The sequence below is a fragment of the Geospiza fortis genome, unplaced genomic scaffold (assembly GCF_000277835.1).
Source record: "Geospiza fortis unplaced genomic scaffold, GeoFor_1.0 scaffold182, whole genome shotgun sequence".
Lineage (NCBI taxonomy): Eukaryota > Metazoa > Chordata > Aves > Passeriformes > Thraupidae > Geospiza > Geospiza fortis.
Genome location: NW_005054367.1, coordinates 2,844,892 through 2,863,685, shown reverse-complemented (window position 1 = coordinate 2,863,685; position 18,794 = coordinate 2,844,892). Strand labels below are relative to the sequence as shown.

Sequence of the window (18,794 nt, the reverse complement as noted above, 5' to 3'; positions counted from 1 at the left end):
CAGGAGGTGCTGAGCTGTAGCTCAGGGAAGAACTCTCCAGAACCTTGGGCTCTTTGTGGTGGGGACCACAGGACACTCCTCTCACATGGCCCTGCAGGGAATGAGCCTTTTGGAGCTACAGACAGAGCCAGAACATTCCCTCCAAAGTGTTCTCCCAGGAGGTTTTCCAGTGCAAGGTCCTCTGTAATTTATCAGGAGTTTTTATAAGCTGGTGAATATCTGTATAGACCATGACAACACCCAGTCAGGCACTGCTGGGACAGACATTTTTAGTGCTCTTACCAACTCTGCTCTTTTCTTTGATAGTGGTTGCAGAGGTGAAGACCAAGGCAATGGTATTGGACCAGCAGCACTAAGCATCAGTGGTTTGTGGTCTTGAAATTATGCCTTTTAATGAGTGGCAGAACATAATATCCTTAGCTCACTAAAAAGAAATACAAGATGTAATTTAATTGTGGTCTGTAAAGTGCCAACATGTAAGGGGAAACCTAATTTTAATAATAACATTTTGACTGGAAGGCTAAAGCCACAAAGATTAAGTGACTAGAAGTTTAAAGAATAAAAATATAAATTATGAGAAGAGGGCAACTATTTAAAGGTATTAAACATGAAAGCAGTCAGTAGACACAGCAAATTCTCAATCATTTTAGCTGAGGCTCTGTGTCTCTCTAAGGTCCCTGTAGCTCAGTGATTACAGATCTGGACTCTGGGATCACTGTGTGGAATTTGTGTGATCTCATTTAGGCAAATGGTCCACTCTGTTATTTTACTATTTTGGATCTGTCTGCAGGTATGTTATTAAAAAACTGGATGTGTTGGCCAGATTTAAAATGCCTGGTTTGCATCTCCTCTAGGTTTTGTTTTCAGACTGGCACCACCTGCTTCAGAACATTTTTTGGGAATCAGTTAATTTGTCACATTCGTTCCAGATCTCTTGTTTATTTGCTGAATAACAGGGATTCTGCAGTGGAAGGTGAAGGTAGAGATGTTGCCAAGAGTCTTATAAATAATTGTGGCAATATAGAGTAATTCAAAGCAGGTTGATCTTTGTTAGGTTAAGCCTTTAATTGGAGCCTTGGCGACTTTATAGATGTTTGAACAACTCCTGAATAGTTTTTGTGGTTATCAGTATTTTTCTCCAACAAACAGTTCTTATAATATCCAAACTTTGGGTAACAAAAGAGAAAAACTGAGTGGCCGAAAACCAAAAACAATTAATCTTGATGTAAGCAGTTACATTGGTACATGAATCCTTTTTACCTTATTAATTCATGAAAAATGTTACTTTTCTTTAATGAATTCATTAAAAACCTGGAAATTAAATGGGTAAGAGAGAAAAGTTCATTAAAAAGCTTCTAGTAATAATGTCTTTAGGATAAGATTTCCCCCAATACAATTTCAGTGTTGACCAAACAGATTTTGTGTTCATAGAACCACAGAAAAGCTTGGGTTGGAAGTGACCTTAAAGATCATCTAGTTCCAACCCCTCTGCCATTTCTTCCATCTCTTTCCTTAAAAGCTTCAGAGAAATATTTTTCCAAAATATTCAGCCTTTATCTACAAAATTTGTCTGAATCTTCTGCTTTTTTTTTTCCCTTGCTGTAAGCTCTAGTGCTGAGCTGTGGAATTTTTTTAATACCTTACCTTTGGAATTTGTCCCAGGCTTCATCATAACATTCTGCCAAATAGAGATCTGTGTCTAAAAAAATAAATTAAAAATCACTGTGAATTGATAAGCAATTGCAGCTCTGCAGTATTTCTACAAGAATTGCAAATATTTCAGAAGCCTTGTTGCCAGCTTCAATGTATATGTTATAACAATGTTATGACTATTGATCTGCTTGTTCCCAAAGAAGTCTTTACCACTCATGTACCAAAGTTTTCCCTGCAGTATAATTCTGCTGCAGTCAATGAAGTTGAATTGTATCTTGAGTAGATTTTGTTTCCTCTGGAGTACCTCTTGGGCTGTGTGGGGTTTTTTGGGGGTGATCTGCAGTAATTTAAACTCCTCTTAAGAGGTAATTTATGTGCATGTTTGTCTTGATGGATTTCAAGAAGAAATAAACAAAAAAGGAGAGGGCTTTGGGTCAACATTAAATTTTAAATTAATCTGAGTTGAGCTGGACTAGGAGGATTTTCAATAAATTATTTGAGGTCTTCAAGCTTCAGGTTCTGAAACCCTAAAGTTTTGTCTTGATTGAAATAAGGTCTTAGGAAAGCCAAATTTGACATTTTCATGAAGAACAATTTCTTGAGAACATAGGGTGACCTGTGACTATCAGTGGCACATGAGCCTTGGTCACTAAACTGTTCCTACTCTGTTTCAACTTGTTGTTGCTCCTCTGCTTGTTTTAGTGGTGTTATTCTTGCCTTGCAGCAGTGTGAGCAAGAAGAATCATGCCTGATCTCCCCCACATCATTGTAGAGACTTTATCTATGTAAGTAGCATAAATGTTGAGAATATTAGGCAAATTTGTCATTGCTGCTGAGAAAATCCAGGCTTTCCCCCCACCCTGTTGAATTACAGCCGATTTAATGGTAGCTCTACTACAGTGGCCTTAGAGGCTGATGATCAATTCTATCTGTAAAAGTTGTTTTTCTTCCCCAGGCACTGCATTTAAAAAATAAGACTAAATTTTGTGTCTGGAAAATTTCTGACAAACATTTGAGCAACCCTCAGTGACATTAAAGCATGTTACAAAATATATGAAAACTTCTTCATTTGCCAGTTAAAAAGCAGACATCCTCTATGGCAAACCTGGCTTGCTTTTGTCAGTAATCAATTAGCTGATGCTTCAAAGTGAATGTTAGAAACACTTCAAAAAAATTAAAAACAAAAAATTAAAAAAAAGGTTTTGGATGGCTTTTACTTAGGCAGTTGTATTTGTCTAAATTAAAAAGGAAAAGGAGAAAAAGGGTACATTCCAGTTTCCATTACTTTTGCCTTATTCATGTAGATATTGTTTAGGACCCAGTCCTAGAAGTCTCAGGGAAATAAAAGGCCATGTTTACAAAGGGTTTAGATAAGAGAAATCTTTTACCATAGCAGGAGTTAAATTTCAGTGTCTTTATATGAATAAAGAAGATTAGCATGAATTTTGGAAGAGTTAATAAGCAACGAGGATGATTTTGGAATATTTGTTTCATAAATGGGACAAAAAAACCAATTTTTTTTTTTGAATGAAAAGCTAGCAAATACTGTTTAAAAAAATTATAGTCTTTGAAGTTAATCAGAGAAATAAAGGAGGGGCTTTTCTTGTTGCTTGCAAATTGTAAATTGCAGTTATTTGCAATCATGCTTATAACTGGCGTGGGTTCATGTGCATAATCAGCTGCTTTTTGAATACATGTTCTATTGTTCTGTTTTATTTATGGATTCAGTTGTGATGAGAAAGATGTTATGAAGCTGTTTGGATGAATTCTTGGAACTGTCATTTAAGAGCTTTGAAAGTCAGTGTGTGCCTGGAGTTTGGGGTACAAACCAGGACTGTGGGTAGCACTGAAAATTTAGATGAAAAAGTTGAAAGGTTTTCAGCCTCAAAATGAAAGATCAAATTCTCGTTTTGGACTTTAACATCACTCGGTTCTTGCTGGGTCTCTGTGGAAGGTACAATGAGTATTTTTGTGTGCATAGTAATGTGCACATAGAGTGTGCTGCCTTCTCATCCTTGTGGGAAAGTGCCTTTTGCTCAGACTTCCCACATAAACTTCTTTACTTGGGGCTTTGTCCCTCCTCCTGTCCAGTGGGAGCCATTATTTTAACTCTATTTTGTTAGGTCAATCACCATGTTCAACAGAAGACAATAGATCTCCAGAAGATGTGCATATGGCAGAACAACACTGTGCCATGTGCAGCTGCAAGCACTTTCTAGATAGGGTTAAAAATCAGCATCAGCTCTCTAAAAAATTAGTTTTTCAATAAGAAGGAAATAAACTGGTTGGTTAGGTAGTATGCAGGGAGTTTTTAATTAAAAGATGTTTAAATCTGATTCTCTCAACTGTTAAAGAATTGAATTCTTGAATTATGTTTGCTACTGTTGTTGTTGGGGATTTTTTAGTAACGCTGTGAAGTTCTCTTTGTGCAGTGCTGTAGGGGATGGATGGTAGCTCCTGACAGATTCAAACACAGCTGGCTGAGAACACTGCTGGTGATGGATGAACAGCGTCTCTGTTAATGCCTTTTATACATAAATGATGGGCTTGCTTTATTTATTTATAAGATGTATCCAATTACACATCTCAGAGCAAATGTCCACTGTTCACTAAAGCACACACTATTGGCATTAAAAAGACAATCCCTGAAATCAGTGATCAATGTATTTTCCTTGCTCTTTGGAGAGAGACCGGAATAAGAAGTAAACCTAAAACTCAGCAAATTCCAGAAGTTGTTTAGAGACCTAATTCTTGTCTGTAAGAAGTGACTGAAGCTCAAGGAGGAATGATGTTGTCTCTGCTCTGGCCACTTGCAAAGCTCCACATTCACCTGAGATTTTGCTCCCCTGTGGCCTGGATGGATCAGCCCCACCTGCACAGCAGCTCAGAGTCAGTCATCCCACAGTGATGGCTAAAGCTCGCTTGGCTGTAACCTGCTGGGATGTGTTTCAGTGGGAGTGATAAATCTTATTTACTCAAAGAGGAGGAGGATGAATGGTTTTGTCCTTCATGTAGCTTCAGCATAGATTTTTGGGTGCTTTTACTGTGTGTCTGTGGGTGTTTGTACTCATGAGTGGATCCAATTTAGAGCATGAGCTGGCTAACCAATGTTAGAAACTTCACAGTGTAAATTAAGTTAGCTTCTTTTATCAAGTAGGTTAGGTATATTCTGAAATAATTCTTAGCATTTTGCTGCAAAAGGATTAGTCTGGATTAAGGTGGGTGTGCAGATAGCAGTATGTAAAGCAATTTTAGACTTGAGATCTAATTTGGCCTCTTGGAAGACACCTAACTCAACTGATAGTGGGGTAAATGTTTACTTGTGTGGGTCTGTATTAAATAGAAAGTGCACTGTAAATTTCCCCCTATGTTTCTGATAACTTATTGATACAGAAGTGGCTTGAATTACAGTGGTGGCATGAATTTATAACACAGCCAAAACCTGAAGGTGCTGACCTAGCAAGGAGTAAGTCTCCTGTCCATTCCTGGATTCCAAATGCAAACATTTGGGAGGTTGTGGAGCAGAAGCCCTGAGACAGAGCTGGTGTGCAGATGGCAGTGCAGGAAGCAGCTGAGCTGGGCTGTGTGTGCTGCTCTCACAGGGTGGATGCTGTTTGGCACTTTCATGTTGCCCACTGTTCGTTCCTGATGGTGGGAGCCCAGCAGGGACCCCTTTCCAGAGGCACTGGAGAGCAAGCCTGGCTTATTCTTTGGTTGGAGCTGCTGGGAAGTGCAGTCTGTGTGTCTGTTTCTCATCCTGTCCTGCTGTCTGTCTCTGAAATGTGGTGCTTTCACGTTGGATGTGGTAGTTCTGCAAGAATTTATATTCTCAACAAGGCACAATTGTGACTACCAGGCAAATAATTTAGAGTTTGGTTTGGTTTCTAGGAACAGAGGCTTACTGGTTATTTTTCACTGGTTTCTGTGCTATTATGTTGTTGTGATAATCTTGGCAGGAATCTGTCACTCTGTGTTGGTATAATTGAAACTTGTTTTCCCTGAGGAATCACTCTGCTGTTTGTTTTATTTGTTTACTGACATTGACAGAGATCCTAATGGCTTTTAAAACCCAATTTGTGCATCACTGAATATCCTCCAAAGAGGAAAATAAAATTAAATTTATCAGTTAAACAGGGTTCCCCATGCAATGCTTTGTCTGGGTCTTGGGCTCCACCTGAGCACCCAGATGGGGGTCTGGAAATGGTGTGGTGAGCTCCATTTTCTGATTATTTCTAATTCTGTCTTTGGGGCTTTTGTCATTAAGATACTTGAAAGGATAAATGACAATAAGTTATTTAGGGCATCAGTGTAGGTTGCCCAACTTTGCCTTGTGAGAAATAAATTATCTTTAGCTTTTATTAAAAAGGAAGTTAAGATAACAAAACAATAACCACAGTGAAATTTCCTTTTTGGGAGGGTATACATGATGGTATCACTTATTATTGTCATAAATCAGGGTAATTAAGTGTTTAGATTTTTTTTTAAATGTACGATATCAAAGTGTTTATGCATTTATTTTGTTTTAAGCCTTTGAAGAACTTCAGTGAGAGCATTTGAACTATTTATGTTTGGAATGCCTTTCTGAATTGTGATTCTGGATAGCTGTGTGGCTTGTTGCATGCTGTGCTCCTGAGGAGCACATACACAAATAAATGGTGAGGCAGACATTCAGGAATGTAGAAGAAAGGATGAGTTTCTTTAAGCCTAAAGAACACAGGGTATATTTTTTAACTCCCTCAAAGCTCTGGGTTTGCACTGGATGAAGATTTAGATTTTTTTAAAAATTATTTTAGTGATTTAGACCATCTCTAATTGCCTTTTGACACACTTCCTTGTCACTCAAGCGCATGGGGATTGCCCAGGTTTCAGTGAACTCTGACTGTGAACGTCATGAGGAGATAAGTTTGGAAAATACTGCTGATTTTAAAGGTTATCTGTCAGTTTGTATATATGCAGCTATGAGCCAAACCAATCTGACCTCAAAGCAGAGCTGTAATATAATAACGCTGCCCTTCTTACTCTGTATCTCCTTTGCAAATCTCCCTGACACTGATAGCACTACAATAATAATAGATCTGCAATATTTATGTTGCCTCTTCTAAGGAAGAGTTCTAATGGTGCCTTGGAAAAGTAGGTAATTAGTGTTATCTCCTTTTTTACAGAAGGTAAATGAGAGGTACAGAGAGAGAACCCTGACTCCCACCTCCTTGTTCTCACTGTACTTGGTTCAGTAGCACAAATCTTGTCAGTCTGATTTGTACTTTTTATTGCATTGCAGTGCCTAGAACAAGGATTTTGGCTACTGGCGGTGCATCCCACAATAAAAAGATCTTACAGGTAAGTAGAAAATGAAATCCTGAACTGAGCTTGCACTTACATCTCCATTTTTATTTTGCTGTACTGGATCCAAATCACTGCAGCTGCACTGAAGGTGTGGATATGGAATTGTGAATCTGCTGCAGGTCTTTGGGGTTTCTCTTCAAGTTTAGTGTGAAAACCTTTAGCCCAGTGCTAATTTTACATTGAACTTAGAGTTTTTTCACACTTGACTGGTTTTGTGAATGTGTATCTGAAGCACTGGTGATTTCCAGGTCTCATCACTTAAATCAAATCAATCAGCAAAGAAATCACAAAGAAACTTCTTATGTAATAATTGTGGGGTTTTTTGTCATTCAGGTCAAAGTTGAACCATTGGTTTCTTTCAGCTGAAGGGGAATTATGCTGGTGGTAAACTCTGAAAAACCCAACAACAAAAACAAACACACACCCTCATGCAAACCTCAACCCCCTGCCTTTGTGTTACTTATTAGCATCATATCATTTGCTGTGAGGAGGCTACACTTTTGTTGGATTGTTGTTTGTTCCCAACCCCCTCTTTTGCTGCTGCTGCACATCCAGCCTGGGTTAAGAGGCTTCATCCATCCTGTGGAGAGCAGAGACCGTGTGCTCTCTGCTTCTACCCACTGGGACCTGGCAAAGCCTCACTCACAAACGGTGAGAGGCCTCTCACCTGGCTGTGGCAGCACAGAGAGAGGCATCTGGGCTGGGATTGATCCTGCCCAAATCCACTCAGCTGTGGTGGGATGTCTGGTTATGATCTGTCAGCCCTGGAGCAGTTGGGGGAGATCCGTATGTTGCAGCACAGAGGAAAGCAACAGGGTTGGTGTTTTAACTTAACAAATGTAAAATCTCCATCTGGGGGATCCCAGGAGCTTTCTGGGCTCCAGGAGCTGCCTTGACAAGCTCCCCTTTAACCTCAGGCTCTAACACTGACCTGGAGGTAAACATGTACACCAGAAGTCCTAATCTTGGGCTAGATCTTATCACTGGTGATAGACGTGAGAAATGATACTTCCAAAAATTAAAACCTTATCAATAAATACAGCAGAAGACTGAATAGAGAAAATCATACATTGCCAGGAGCAAAGGATTTTTTCCCACCATGGTAAAGTTTTTAACCCTTTAGCCCCTCCCAAACTCTTGTCCATTGATTTTTTCTTTGCTGTCCGGTGGTGGTGATCACTTTCTTACATCTTGACTGGAGGCCAGGTGATGCCATAGTAATGAACCAACCCTCCCAAATGTCCCAACTACCCAGGCCATCCCATGCTTACAATGCAAGCAGGGGGTAAAACATAACTATAAATTTTAATAAAAGGCAAAATAACAAACTTTTTTACAGAGAAAAGCTGATCTAGGTGCAAGAGGCTTTCTTGCCCTTGTAGTTTCTTTGTTTACTTCTTTTTTTAGTAAATCGCTCAGGCAGGACTTTTTGGCTCTTGTCTAATTAGCTATCTTTAAGTTTGAGGTGAAGTCCTCTGGCTCCTATGAGATGCCTTTTTCACCTAATCGAGGAGAGAAACTTCTGGGCTTATTTCCTTTTTAAAAGAACAAAGAATAGTTTTGTCACTCCGTCAACAAGGGGCACATTCCTACAATAAATCTATAAAACTTATACATAATATTTTCCATTTAATTGTGAGAGTCAACCATGGCATTGCTCATCTATCACATAGTGAACACAGGGTGAAATGTTTTCTGGAGATTCCAATCCCTTCCTGTCAGGGCCAGCCTCAGCTGCATACCATTCTCTTTGACAATTGCAGTCAATTCTCTGCTCCACAAAACCTGAGCTGGATTAAATGGGAGTTAAAGAGCAAAAAAGCAAAAAGCTGTTTTCTCCTAAGGCATCTAAACCACATGTGTGTGTAACTGCTGCCTGTAGAGCTGATTGGGGAGCAGCAAATTTGGCCTGTTTTGCCTGCAGATGTCACTTCTCTTCATCTGCTTTGGTTACTTTGCCTAAGAATGTGACATTGGAAAATTAACTGATTGGTTAATTGCTTAAAATATTGGTCCTTACAGGAGTAATTCTGCTAAGGGTACATCAGGAAACAGTGGATTTGCAGATGAGTTTGTTTTTAAAGCTGTATTTCAGTTTGGGTGCCAGGAGGATCTCCTTGCTGTGCAACGAAGGCAGAGAAACAAATGTTCTTAAAATACATAATTTGGTAACAGACACAGCTGAAAAATCATGGGATTGGGAGAGTGGTGGCTGGGGTGCTTGCTCTTCATGTGTAACAATTCAGCTGGTTTTAAAACTCATTAGAAGTGCCTTAAAATAATATGATCAATACAGTGTCATTCACTTAATTCAATCACTGGTTAATTGGATCTTTCTTTTTAATTTAATCAAAACCTCAGAAACCATATCAGTTGCATAAAGAATAACAGCTTCCACCCTTATCATGGTCAATTTTGGATAATTTGTTCCAGGGCTACAAAAGACTATCATTTAATTAATCAACGTTCAGGAACTCCTATATATTACACCACAAAGGAGACAACTTAGGAAAATCTGTTAAAAAAAGTTTAGTAGGGCAGCTTTCTCCACAGTTCCAGGAAGCTTTTTATAGCATATGTGGTGCTTGATTAATGACCACATGGAACACAGTGAATTATCTTAAGCAGTAGAACTTCGAACAGTTTATTTTTAAATTATTTGTGAGAGATACTACAGTTCCAAATTACGTACCAAATATATGAACTTTGAATAATTATTATTTTATAATTATGGTAAAAAATGTTATTTGTTGAATTATTAAAATGTTATTTGTAGTATTACTGCACTTCTTAGCGATCAGTATAGAGTAGAGCTGCATTGTATGAGGCTCCTCAGAGATGCAAAAAAAATAATTTGTTGTCCTAATGATTGTACAATTTAAACTTGAGAAATACCTGCTTGGGATGGGGTTAGGGAATGTGTTTAAACAAAGTGGTAGCATTGGCCTGCAGGATGGGCAGTGGGACTAGAGATCTGTGACCTTACAATTTCCAGAGTACTTTTTAATAGATGACCATGATTCATTTTTCATTTGTTCTCTAGCATTGAAGCTCACGGGCTGCTCAATGCTTGCTTGCAAATGAAATTAGCTAATCCTGACTTTTTGGTCTTACCAGAAGACAGTTTTAAATGTATAAGCTCAGGCTTCCACTGGGTTCTAGTTAGCAAACAACCACTTTCATTTAAATTGTGAAAATTCGTGATTTTCAAAGGTTTTGATTTGAAGATTGTCCACAAAATTTCAGAAAGAAAAATCCTATAGAAATCCCATGTACTATATATTTCTAGAGGTGATATGGATTGAATTTCTTACTCATCTTTTATGAAGCCCTGGGGTCCATCCCCAGCAGGGTTATAAATTCCAGGATCAGCGTTGCCTTGCACTAATCCAAATGGTTTGGAATTCTGGACATTCTGGCTTTATTTTAGACTCAATTGTATGGATTTAAGTCAGGTGAGACACTCTTCCCTTTGGCAAAAGTAATAAAATCAGCACGGGTTACATCTGAATTGTTTCCTGGTTCTTGCATTGCTCAGCCCAAGGGGCACTTGCAGTCCTAGAAGTGATGAAACCAAAATGGAAAGCATTTGTTGACAATGTTTTTGGAAAGGAATTATTAAACCTCCTATGCCCTTATCCAAATATGTCTTAATTTTCCCAATTCAGTATTGTTTTTCTAAACCTAAACTGTGGGGAAGAGCAGATGTGAGGTGCTGATGATGTTGATTTCAGTGCAGAATGATGTGTGGTCAAATAACTTTATCTGTTGGATACCCTAATAATTTCTTTGCCTGTAAAATTTTATTTGTATTACTCAAGCCAAATGTCTCAATATATCTTCATAGCTAAGGTTCCCTTAAAAACAGGAAAACTGGTAAATTTAGAGACTATGTAATCAGCTCCTGTGTCATTCTCCCTGCTGACCCTAATAGGATGGGAATGGTGGAGATAAAGAAAGGCTTAGCAGGCCTTCATGTTGCTGGAGGTTTTTATCCCAGTTTAGAACTGAGGAGCTGTGACTGGTTCTTCTCTCTTTCCTCTTTCCTTCCTTCCTCTTCTCTCGTTCCTTCCCACTTGAATCAGCCTTAACATGATGGAAGCAAACTGGCTCCAGCTGGGGGCTCCTGAGCAGGTCTCCTTGCCCTGACATAAGCCTTTAGCATGGGCTGATTGTGTGAGCTTGGAGGAATGATGCTTGAACCAGGGCTCCTCTGGACTGTAACCAAGAGATCTGGAGAGAAATGGGACTTTATTTCCTGGCTGAAGTTACATCTGTGGCTCAGAATTACCAATACCCTGTGGTGTGACAAGTTCAGACCTCACTGTTGCCTGCAGTGCTTCTTTCCACGGATTCCTGAGTGCTTGGCTGGGGCTTGGACAGCTGCTTGTTTTCCTGAGCAGTGATTTTTCCTTTCCCTTTGTGTTTCATGGATGCTTTGATGCCCCTCAGGTCCTGTCCGACGTGTTCAACGCGCCTGTGTTCACCATCGACACGGCCAACTCTGCTTGTCTGGGAAGTGCCTACAGAGCAATCCATGGTAAGGCTGCCAGGAGACTCTTTGAGCAGTCAGGGAATTTAATTTCACTTGGATAATACTTGGGATTAATGTTACTGGGCATGAGGGGGGAGTAAAGCTGTGCGCATCCGACTGGAAGTCACACAGGTCAAAGAGGGATTTTTGCTTAGTACACTTGGATTAGGGCAGAGAATATAATTTACATTGTGATTCCAAGCCTGGTGGCTGCTTCTCAGCCAAGGGATGGGGTGTGGGAAGTGTTGGTACTGTCCAGGGAAGGTCTAGGGCCTTCACATGTTGAGTTATAACCATGGAAGAATACAGCCAACTGAAGGGGCTGGTGAACATCCATCCAGTACAACCAACTGAAGGTGCTGGTGCAGCCTGCTGCCCCAGTCTGGGGACTGGACTGTAAACTGGGTTGCTGAAATGGCCAAACCACACAAAAGGTTGATCCCAGCAAAGACGATCATTGAGGGCAGGGACAAGACGACCTATAATACTGGTGGCCAATATTAAACCTATATTTATCTTCCAGCTTTTAAACATCAAGTTGAATGATATGCAAGGTGTCCTGGGCTCCACACACTTTCTCTTGTAAAAGCATGAATCTTGGGATACTCAGGTTGACCAGTCATCTTGCTTGCTGTGCTACATCACTCACTGTAATATAACAGTCCAAGCCCCAGGATTTACATGTTAATTAACTTATATCTATTAATGCATGTGGGTGTGTGTTAAAGGTGGGCCATCAGCTATTTAAGACTTGAATTTTTATCCATGTATTTTAAAATGGTTTCTAATATCTTACAACTAAACAATTCAAGGAGCGTGGAAGGTCAACTGTTTAGGTCAACTTCAGTTAGCCTCAGTTTTTTTAGGATTTGGGCTTTTAAGACATGGGTAACTTTTCTACAAGTTCATGTAAGACTATGGGATTGCAACAAACATGGAAAAGATAGCACCAACTATCAGAAGAAATCAACCAAGCTTTAATTTTAGAAGCAAATTCTGCTGTCACATTATAGCATCTAAAGACTACACGATCTCTTGCATTTGAAAACAGCACAGAAAATTGCACGACCAAAACCTGAATTGGTGTGTTTAATGCACACAGCATGCTCTCCTCTTTATCTCCAGAAAAGGCACAAGGATTCTGTCAGGCCAAGCAGGCTTTTGCAGGACAGTGGAAACACTTGAATTATCTTTATATTTCAAACCATTTTTGCACCTTGTGGGTCGAGTTTCCAAACTATTTTTCTTTATACTCAAACTTTGCCTTCAGCTTCAGAAGCCTCCCAGCACTTAATGCTGCAGGCAGATTCCTTCTCCTTGAATGCACGTGAAGTGTGGAGCCACCATTGAAGTTTGTGCAGATATTTTGTGTGTGTGTGTGAGATGTGTATTCCCTCTGCCAGCTTGGCATATGAGCAGTGGAGGCTTGGCTGACAGAGCGTTTGAGTGAGGATTTGGGCTGCTGTGCTGATGGAGGGACTCCTGGGCTCACATCCTCTGCCAGCCAAGCCCCAGGGTGTTTGCTGTGTGTGCTCCTAAATGGCATTTTTGATTGATGCTTTCAGCTGCCTCACTCCTGGCCAGGCAAAGGAATTGAGGAAAAGCGGGGACTTGCTACTATAAATGAAATACTGATGGCAAGGGTTCTTTAATAATATTGCAATGTGCATCTGGGGTGTTTCACAGTTAGCCTGGGGTTCTTAGCAGGTGTGCAGGGAGCTCCTGAAATGCTTTGTGATTTGCTCACAAAGCAAAATGCTGTCTTAGCAGAACTCCCCTATTATTCTGCTTCCTTATGTATAAATATATTTAATATTTTGTAGCATATTTTCTTAAAAGTGTTTTCATTTCTCTTAATTTTTATGTTTAGTCACATTTTGTCCTTGAATCCCTTGCTTCCACCTATTTTCACTGCTGTTTACTGTACTGTTGTAACCATAAATAATTACTGATATTGTTGAGTAGCATTTTTGCTGCTTACCTGTTCCCCAGGGTAGGAATTGAGTGATTGGCAAAAACTCAATCACAGAGTCCCCACTTCCCAGGCTAGCTCATAGGAATGTAAGATCTTCTGCCATTTATCCTTCAATCCTGAATGCTGACCTGACCAGGGAAGATCAATATAATGTATTAATTTGCCAGGGAGTCAAGGCACATCCCTCATGGTTTTTTTTTTTTGCATTGATCAGGATTGTGATTCTCATTGCAGGACTTGTAGCTGAGAGGAATGTGCCCTTGGCTGATGTTGTGAAATTAGCACCAGAGCCCAGATTGGCTGTTACACCCACCCCAGGGGCTGAGGAGGTGAGCAAGTTTGGGAATACCATTTTTCTTTTCATTTCCTGTCTGCTTCAAAATGTAGTGGTTTGCTAATTCTTCTGGTAAAATAGATTAATTTAGGAAACTCTTGGTCATATGGTTCTTATTCCTTGTTGTAAAGACAGATTTGATTTTGAGAGGTATTTGGTGTTGTAATGATGCATTAATCTGATCTCACCATCCAGGTCTGTGAGAATTCATTTGCCTAACAAGGTGTGATCAGAGAGCAAAATATCTTCCTTAAGGGACAGAAAATTTTATAAAATAGATTGAATTTGGATACAGGTCAGTCAGATTGTAACAGATAATCTTGAAAAAATAATCTGGACTTGCTTGCAGCAAGCAGCATGGACAAAAGGGTGGTGATTGTACTTTCTGGCTTCTTGGAAAACATCTCCAAAAACCCTTCCTGTCTGTAAACAGTGCTCAGCGATTGTATATAATCACTGGTAGCTCCTGTGAAACCATGGCAGCTGGGAGGATTCAGTAGGCACAGCTCTTTGGTCCTGTGCCCATCCTGTGAGTTTTGGCACGTCTGAAGGTGAGGTTTGTGCTTTATGGCCCACGTAGACAAAGAAGAGGAGAGAGTCACTGCTGGTAACTATGTGATTCCAGCCCTTGTAAAACCAAGGAAGGAATCATTGTCTCAGGCTCCCAAGTGCAGCCCTGCACGTCTCTCACCCAGCCAAAGGCTTTAGTTTACAACAGCTTTTCAAATATAATGCACAGTAATAAATAAACAATACAATATAGCAAGATTCCTGGAGAATACATGTTTAAATAACAAAGGTGAATCTCACCAAGGTCTTCAGCTGTGCAAAAGCTTCTTTTACATCAGCACAGCCTTACACACTCCACCATTTATGAGACTTGGAAGTGGCCTAACTACAGGCAACAAGGTTTTAAAGCTTTTATTTAAACTGGGAAATTAATGGTCTGCCAAAACTACTAATTCCTAGCTACATGTGTAGAGGAGCACCAGATATCATCATGAGTAGTAATAGAAATGATCATGCTGCATTGTGCCTGCCAGCATATTATTTAATTATTAACTGAGATGGAGGAGCTCAGTAATCGAATAGAAGTCCCCTTCAGAAATATTAAGACATTGAATAATTTAAACTTGATTGATCTGATCTCATTTACTCAACCTTCCCCCCTCATTTTAAAAGATAAAATAATTAACAGCAGTGGCCTGTGCCACGTGTGCTGCAGCTGAAGCTCTCTGCAGGGAGCACAGCACAGGAGCAGCTCCCTGGTGCCTGATTCAACCTCACGTCGCTGCCCTGTTCCTCCCCAAAATGCTGCGTGCTGAAAAGCTGGGCTGGAGGTGGGCAGTGCTCAGAGACCTGCTTCTGACCCCCTGGTGCTGCTTCAGCTAGAAAACTCAAGGGCAGAGAATGCAGCTGTCACTCACAGGGGCCTTGCAAGCACCTTGTACCCCTGCAGGGGCCAAGCAAACCTGACTGCAGAGATCACTGGGGAATTCAGCTACCTCTTTCTGTTTTGCTCTCTGCATAAAATGGCCTGGAAGCTAAAAGAGTTAATAATCTCCTTCTCAATACTTTGCTTTTCCGCATGGTTAGACCTGGCTCTCCTTGCACATCTCTTTTATTGGTTTTAAATGATGTACAGTAGTGAATTGTTGCCCCAGTAGATAGGAATGAATGACATGGAGGCAGTGGCCAAACAGCATGGGAAGGAGTAACCATTCCTTCTCTTTAGCTTGGCTTTCCCGCTTCATTCCACTAAAATCAGCTTCTTGCAGTTACATATTCCACACCATTTCTTTTTTCTTCCTGCTTTATAATTTTGCAGTTGATGGTGGATTCCCTGGCTAGTTTCCTGGCTGTGAAACTGCAGAAAGCCAGAGGGCCTGTCAGTAATACAGTGTGCTAACATGAACAGTGCAGCAAAAATTCATAATGCAATGAGTCAGTTTGATTCTGTTTCATACAGAGCTGCATCTCCCTGTCCATCCAATTTCATTCTGTTGAGGTTAGAGCCTTTCACTTAAATGATAGTTCTTTTTATAAACTTCAAAGTCATCCTGAGGTTAAGTCCTGTCCTGCTGAGGAGCTCTTGTGAAAGAGTCTGGCTCACCAATGTGAAATTCCCCCAACCACTTCTTTACATTTTTTGGACAGCTACAGCTAGATCTTGGCAGGGTGGAGAAAAAACAGGTCATAACACAGCAATCTGCTCTGGTTTCATCCTTTCTTCCTGGTATAGGTTGGAGACAATGTGTTAGATCATTGGAGAGAGGAAAACCTCCTATAGACAGAGGTCAGATGGGACAGTTTGATGTAGCTTCTCCTTCCTTGCCAAGGCCTATGCCCACAGCAGGGGTTTCCAGGAACCAAAAATGCAAAAAGCTTCTCTTTGATTTCTGAGGGATCATTTGCGATAATGAATGTGATTTTAAAAAGCAAGGGCAGGGCACACAAAGCAGCTCTTCTGGTTCAATTAAACTGATGGGCAGGTAAAATAGAATAAAGTCACAAGATGGGGAACACAGGGCTTGTGGTGGGCCATGAATCAGTAGTTAGTGGAAACTGAAGTCTCAAAAGTTCCAACTTGCCTGGCAACAATGTGACTTTGTCCTGCAGCAGACCATGGTGCCTTGAAGAGACCATTTCAAAGAGATGAATCCCTCTCTGTGGGTATGACCCCAAGTCTCTTAGCTGAACCTCATTTCCCAGTATTTTTGTTGGATAGGGGTATTAATCTGAGCTTGTTTCTAATTCTGTCAATACCCAAATGGGTCATGAGGTGTTCTGGTGGGAACCACTGTGGTGATAGTCCTTGGTCACTCATTCAACCAGACTAGTTCAAGTCAGTCATCTGTGGGTTAATCTGATTAATCCTTCTTCCTTTTTTTTCAGCATAGCAAAAATTAAAGAGTCATTTCACCTCTTTGGAGCCTCCTCTCTTCCCCGAGGAAAAAGATTAATCAGAACCACCAAGCATGACAAAAATAACCAGGAGATTCTAGAGCAATAAATAGATGTTAACAGACAGAAATAATCTGTTATTTTAGCATTAGAATTCAGATCTATTTTAGTCATCTATTAAAACAGGGGTGGTTGGCTAGTTGGTTAATTAAGCAAAAATAAAACATGAGAGGGAACATGATTGTCTGGGAGTTGGTCACTTGTGTTTATACGAGCTGTGTGACAGAGTTGCCAGATTGGTTGTGATATTGTCCTGTGGGGTTCTGCAGGGAGAAGGCACAGAGCAGCTCACTACCTCTGGATATGTGATTTTTGATTGTGTTATTGACTCTGCTGAGATGTATTAATCTTGCAAAAATTCAGGAAGGGAAAATGTAAACCTAACAGGTTTTCTTGACTTTGGTGAATTGCCTTGTAAGTGCGTGGATTTATAGAAATGACCCTATAACCCAGGAAGAAGGTTATAATGACCTATTTATTGATTTAAAATAATTGTATTTTGTTGAGTTAGGTTTTGGAGGGGGGAGGTTGTTTTCTAGAATTGGTTTAGGTTGGTTATTTAGTGCAAAGTAGGTAATAATAATACAACCACAAAAATATAATAGGTATTGATATAAGTTTGATTAAGGTGATTTGTGTAGCCAATAATTTTTTAAACTGATTAAGATAGGCTTGCAGAATGGATATTTGAAGTAAGGAATGTAATTGTTTCAGGTGTGGTCCTTGGAGAAGTCTTCAGAGTATTTCAGAACACTATTTTATTGTTTCTGCTTTTATGAGTATTCTTTCTCTGTTAAGAATAGTGAACAACTGCTATGATTTGAAAAATAAGAGAACCCTTGATTTCTTAAGCAAATCTCTATGCCTAATTTGACTTTGGTTTAAAAAAAAAGGAACATATCAAAAGTAGCAAGTGTTTGTGAGAGACTGATTAATTTTAATCTATTCAGGGTAGATTAAATGTACTTGGGTAGATTAAAATTAGATAATCATCAGCATCATCTTTGTGATTTGTAAATTTTGAATTGCTCCAGTGATTGGCTAACAGAGCATTGCAGGAGACAGGAGGATCCATGTGGATTGTCCCTTGTAGTAATAATTTGTAGCTGCTTTTGCTCTTAGAAGGTGGCAGGGACAATCTAAACAGTAAAAGCCCAGTTGAGTACATAGGGTGGTAATGTGGTGAGATGTAGTAACAGGATGAAACATTTGATTTGTTCTAGAGAACAAGGTAGCATTGTAGCAATGCATTTTTCAGAGAGGGCAAGATAAATTATTTCCTATTATAATGTATTATTAATCATTGGCATTTTCTTTAGTTGTGGGACTGTCAGAATGTGACCAAATTGTCCCAGGAGAGAAGTTTAGGGTTTGTAAATGAAACAGTCAGAGTACTGTCAACATTGTGGAGTAGGCTATAAAGATAAGCTGGAGAAAGGGCCATAATTAAGCAAGGACAATTGAATTATGGACAATAATAAGGTTTGTGTTGTGATACATGTAATTACTTTTATTAAATATCATGGTTTGATAGATTAGGTTTGAGGCTGTGGCAGAGAGGGAATTTATGTCCTTGGGTTTTTATGCATTATTGAGAGTCCTTTATTCCCTTTGGACCTCAATTATAAGAATACATCTCTATAATTGCCTCAGGAAGGAGACTCCCAGAACTGCACAGGAGGAGTTGCCCAAGGTGCTGTGGAGGCACTTCAGTCATGGCAGATGTGGAGAATCACCTTCCACAGACACACCTGGGTGCACACTCAGGCCATGCTCTGGGCTGGTGCTGTTTGGATTTTCTTTTGGATTTTGGATTTTCTTCTCTGTGTTTCATGGGAGCTGCACTGCCCCAGCCCCAAACCTCAGCTGGCATGAAAAACACTGCTTGTGAAAAGCCTGTGGTGCTGCTGCACTTATCAGCTATGATGTACTGGTGGTATTACAGCCCAATTCCCCGAGGAGGAGGAATTTAAGGCTTTGCTTATCCCTCT

General features: G+C 40.0%; 1 protein-coding gene across 1 annotated transcript in view; it reads left to right on the top strand.

The window, feature by feature from the left end:
- XYLB (xylulokinase) overlaps positions 1–18,794 on the top strand; it is an 82,252-nt gene that overhangs the window by 60,447 nt on the left and 3,011 nt on the right. Inside the window, exons 16-18 of the mRNA XM_005424341.2 lie at positions 6,932–6,990; positions 11,449–11,536; positions 13,740–13,834. Of these exons, the coding sequence (XP_005424398.1) occupies positions 6,932–6,990; positions 11,449–11,536; positions 13,740–13,834 (242 nt within the window). The remainder of the gene's footprint in view (positions 1–6,931; positions 6,991–11,448; positions 11,537–13,739; positions 13,835–18,794) is intronic.